The sequence below is a fragment of the Pteropus vampyrus genome, unplaced genomic scaffold, assembly GCF_000151845.1.
Source record: "Pteropus vampyrus isolate Shadow unplaced genomic scaffold, Pvam_2.0 Scaffold546, whole genome shotgun sequence".
In the NCBI taxonomy this organism is placed as follows: Eukaryota; Metazoa; Chordata; class Mammalia; order Chiroptera; family Pteropodidae; genus Pteropus; species Pteropus vampyrus.
This window is the reverse complement of record NW_011889327.1, coordinates 27,692-32,670: the sequence shown is the minus strand read 5'-3', so window position 1 is coordinate 32,670 and position 4,979 is coordinate 27,692. Positions and strand designations below refer to the sequence as shown.

Sequence of the window (4,979 nt, the reverse complement as noted above, 5' to 3'; positions counted from 1 at the left end):
CCAGAACACTTGGCCGCAGCCGGGAGCAGCCTCCTTTGTGTTCCCCCGAGCTCTGGACGAATAGGATCGTTTTCCCCGTGGGCCGTGGGGAGAGAAAGCTTTGGGAGCACTGCGCAGGCACGGGCCGGGCCGGGCTCTACAGGACACAGGGATCTCAGGTCGAGAGCTAATGAAAGTTTTGGCAAGTGGAACACAAATGTCAACACTAATTTCTCTGTGGGTCGCTGTGGGCCACGGGTGCCACATCTCACCAAAACAGAACCGACAGCGCCAGGGGCACGAGCCGCGCTCGGCCGTGACGTGGGCGTCTGAGAGCCTCTCGCACAGACATAACCCCTCCTACCGCAGCCTCCGCTCTTCGCAGATATGACGAGATCGAAAAATACTCAGTGGTTTTCTAGTGTTTCATACACACCGTCTGCGCAGGTAAAGCGTGAGCAGACGAGCCGGACGCGGTTTTCGAGAGTCTGGTTGGTTGGACGTCGATAACCTTACGTGGCTTCTCGTCTTGGGTCCGGGACGCGGTCTGGCACGATGGTGGACATGGAACGGAGCAGTACTCACCGATGTTCATCCAGTAGATGTGCAGGGGTGGCAGGCCTTTCGGGGGGCGGCACGGCAGGACCACGGCGTCCCCCTCCTCCACCTCGAGAGGCTCGATCTTCTCTTTGGGGAATTTCGGAACATCTGGCATTGAAAAAAATCATGTTACGACATTGTTTTACATTGACTTTTAATGTCACAAGTAATATCTTAATTCACTGTACTTTTTAAAAATTAGGGCATTTTTAATCAATTCAAGACCCCCAATCTTGGTTCCTGTATCTCCCCTGCAGAGGAAAACCTGTGAAGGATCCGTGTTTTGCAACCAGACGACACATACTTATGGCGATTCTACGCTCGGGCGTATTCTGCACAGAGCTGAGAGCCACCCCCACAGAACACCCAGAAAAACCTAACGATTCCAAGAGAGAGTCCCACCATCGAAGCACGCTCCTCCCACAAGGAGTAAGTCAAGGCTATAGAACTCCAACTCCGAAAATGGAAACATGCACATCAACTGGCTTCCAGGGCATCGATGAAAACGTACAGTAACATAACGTTGATGGGTCCACCGAACACTTCGTCGCTCAGCCGAAGATGAAATTAATGCCTGGAAACAGGGAGGCAGATTTATACACGTCATAACTCAAGGCCTGAGAATAGACCTTGTGAGAGGCATTAATTTGCTAAGTTTCTTTAGGTCGTTTTCTTCGACTCTGAAACTCTTCAGTGAGTCCGATGCCACGCTCGAAAGAAAGCACGTCAGCCTCCACAGGCGAGCGTGAAATTTCATCCCGTAAGCTCAAGAGCAGGCACAACGTCCACCCTCGTCCGGAGAAAGCCATGGCTCCATTCGAAAGCCGCTCCCGCCGCCGACCTCTGCGCAGCGTGTTTCTTGGGGGGCCGTTGCTGGCATCGCCGGGTCTGGACACACGGACACTTCACAAGGTGAGCTGTAAACTGTCACTGTTCTTTTCCACGAGGTCACCACGCGGCTTTCGCTTGCCAGCTTATCTCGGACGGCCTCTCCATCAACACCCGAAACGACGTCGCTGAGTCACGTTTTGGTGACGCCGGAGTTTGCCACGGCACGGCTGTGTGCAAAGGGCTCGGGGTCTGCCCGCACCCCAGCATCTCCCCCGGCTGGGCTTTCAGGGTGCTGGGAAGGGCCGCCACGAGCTGGTCCGGTGAAGCGGTTGGCTGTGTGCCGAACGTCCCTGCCCGTCCAGGCGGCACCAGGCAACGAGGTCGCAGTGTCCACCGTCCTCCTTGGTGCACGCCCGGCGGCGACGAGCTCCTAGCAGCAGCCCCGAGGGCACCGGTCCCCGAGAACCCGCAGAACCCAAGGCGAACGCGCCATCCTGGAGGCACGTGGCTGCTCGTCCGACAGTGACCAACCTTCTTCCTGGAGCTACAGCTCCCAGCAGACGTGCGGACACAGAACCTCTAGGCGACCTGCACCTCGAGGTGCCGTGAGTGTCGAAACTCATCATCGATTCTCTCAATATAATGACACAACCTCTTTGCCCCGGGAACGTAGGAGACTCGCAGATGCCCTGGGGTCTCCCGGCCCGGACGCTGCAGCCCATGGGAACTGCAGAGCAGCGCCCGGCCCCTGCCATTCCCGCCGTCCCAGAACCCTGTCCTCCCTCCCCCGGGATCCTCGGAAGTGTCACCAGAAGTGCCCTTAGGTCCCGTGAGACCTAAGCTGCATAACCCTCGAGGTCGGCGAGCAGCATCGTCACCGCAGCTGGGACTGGCACCGGGCGGTGCACGTGGACACTAGCCGTGAGCTGACCACATCCCGGACCCGACGGCGGCCTCTCCTGGCACTTAAGGAACAGTCACGACCCCCGTGTCCCTCACCTCTTCGGCCTGACGCTGCACGTCAAGGTGTTTCAACGGAGCAGGACGCTTTCCACTCACCTAGGCGATGCGTCACCCAGCCACCGGCGCGGGCAGCACTGAACGGCTCCGTCACCCACCATGTGACCCGGACCTGGCACTCCACGTGCCCCCGAGTCCTCAAGCATAACATGGAGACCATAATGACACCCAATTCACCGGTTTGTGTCAACGTTTAAAGAAACCATTTCACAGAAATCAGTTAGAACAGTGTCGGGCACCTAAAAATCACACTGTGTGCACTGGGTGCTGCCCGGGGTGCAGGTGTGTGCAGTGGCCCCTCTCGGGGTGCAGACGGGGTGGGGGCCCGGGGCGGAGGCTGCCTCCTGCTCCGCCTCCGACGGGGGCTCCGCCTGGCCTCCGCCGCCCCCCACACCCCCGACCCAGCAGCTCCCAAACCCACATGCTGGCGTTTGCAGTTGATGTTCTCGGAGGCGGTGGGGACGGGGCCTGGGGCGCAAGCTCTGTGGGCTCCACGGAGCCCGAGGTCATCTAGTGAGTCCCCGCCGTCCCCCCAAGGCCAGGCCGGCCTCGTCTGACATCGGCCTTTCACAGTGCTGGCCCAGCGGGCAGCAGAGGGCCGGGCGTACCCTGGAGTCATCGTCTCAACTCAGGCCACCGAGCTCCATCCTGTGCCACCCCCCAGTTTCCGTCTGTGGAAAAGTTTGATTCCTACTTCCTTAGAGTCCCCCCTAACCACTCCCTGTAGAGCACCCCAGTAATCCCCTTAGGACTTCCGAGCAACAACACTGCCTTTCGGTCACAGGCTCCTCGTGAATGCTCTCCGAGGAAGGACACTCAGTCCCCACCCCCGTCACCCCAGGCTTCTACCTGCAAAATCCTCGGCCGTAACCAAACCTGTAGCACGCAGAGCTGCACTCCAGAATGACTGATCTTCTGTGGCTGGTTAGCAGACATCAGCCAGAGAAGTTAGCACATGCCACCAACACTGCTTCTGCCACCCCCCCCCCCCCAGCGGCTGGGAACAGCGAGGGGACGGCTGAAGGAGACTGTCCCAAAGAAGCTGCCCCAGTGGAGGAACCCAGCACACCTGATGATTATGGGAAGCCGTCGGGTGATAAAGTAATCTCAGGAGAGACCGGAAACGGTGCCAAAGAAACTCAATGTATTTCGCTCTCGTCTACAGCAGCAGAGAAACGGGGCATCGGCCACCACGCAGCCCAGAGCCACGCGTGTCCCTCAGCTGCCAGGTCCTGGCCCGAAGCACCCTCGGCCGTCCGTGTCTTCACGCGGTCTGCTCAGACGGCGAGAGAAGATATTTTTGGAAATCCTTTATTTGCAGAATCTTATTCTAAAATGTCCCGTTTCCTTCTCCGTGATAAGTCGAGCAGCTGCCTTTGCCTTTGCATTTCCATAGCAACCGCTAGAATTCAGGTTAAGGATCACCCCAATGCCTGGCTCGCTCGCTCGCTCGCTCTCTCTCTCTCTCTCTCACCTTATTTCAGCTGACTTACTTCAGATAGGTAGATAGATAAATCGATAAACTGATTGTCCTAGTTTCATGATTCTCAACCACAATTTTCGTGGTTCTACTCTCTGATCCAGGATTCATTAAAATTTCCTATTGACCGTCACTTGAAGCTTGAACTCCTGAGGCCACTTCAAGTTTATGTGTCCCTGCCCTGTCCACTACTATGCTACAGTGTCTCACTTAATAGCCTAGTGCCACTCACTGAGGCAAATCAGTACGCGTCACACTTATTATATGTAGAGAAAAAGACCGTATTTGAAGTAAATGCAAAGAAAAAGAAAGAAATACAACTAACACTTTCCCCGCCACCCCTCACGCCAAAGCGGCACAGGGACACGCCCGATGACCCGCCCGATGACCCGCCCGATGACCCGCCCGCCCTGTTCCCAGGAGGCCAGCGCTGTCCCCAGTCTCGTTTGTCATCCTAATGTCACCACATGACATCGTACTCCTACGTGATACTTTCCATTTGCCGACTTTTGAAGGTAGGAAAGCAAAACCGTCTCGAAAGTCTTCTTCCGAGGTCCGCGTCCACTGTCCGGCACACCCCTGAGGCCGCCGCTGCTCGCTGCTGGTGGCGCTTTTAACAAATAAACCAGGTTGTTTTTTCATTCCGCTGTGGGGGGGAGGGGCTCACATTTTTTCCAGACGGCGCCACCACAGATATCCCCGGGGCACGTGGACCGGGCACACGGGCGTGGACAAGGACGCGAGCTGCCTTCAATGGAGGGGGTGACGGCCCGTCCCCCACAGACGCGGCCGCGAACGCGTCCTGGCGGCCGCGTGTGCCCGCCTGGCGTGACTTGGGCTCTGTGACAGAGCCTGATTTCGTGGGGTCCAATGCGTTCATCGTTTGGGTTACGGCGGATCTGTTTCTGGATCCCGGTGACGCTGAGCGCGCGCTGGCGTTGTGATCGGGGACCCCGTCGGAGGCGCGCGTTCATGCCTTTTCGCTCCTTCGTTTCTGACTGTCCGTCTGTTTTGCTTTTCCCTTAGAGGTGTGTGAAGTGATTTATACATACAGAATATTATATTTCAT

The 4,979-nt window shown here is 57.2% G+C and overlaps 1 protein-coding gene across 1 annotated transcript in view; it reads right to left on the bottom strand.

The window, feature by feature from the left end:
* Window positions 1–4,979, bottom strand: part of CHL1 (cell adhesion molecule L1 like) — a 68,342-nt gene that overhangs the window by 48,935 nt on the left and 14,428 nt on the right. Inside the window, exon 4 of the mRNA XM_011383845.1 lies at window positions 496–687. Coding sequence (XP_011382147.1) covers window positions 496–687 — 192 coding nt within the window. The remainder of the gene's footprint in view (window positions 1–495; window positions 688–4,979) is intronic.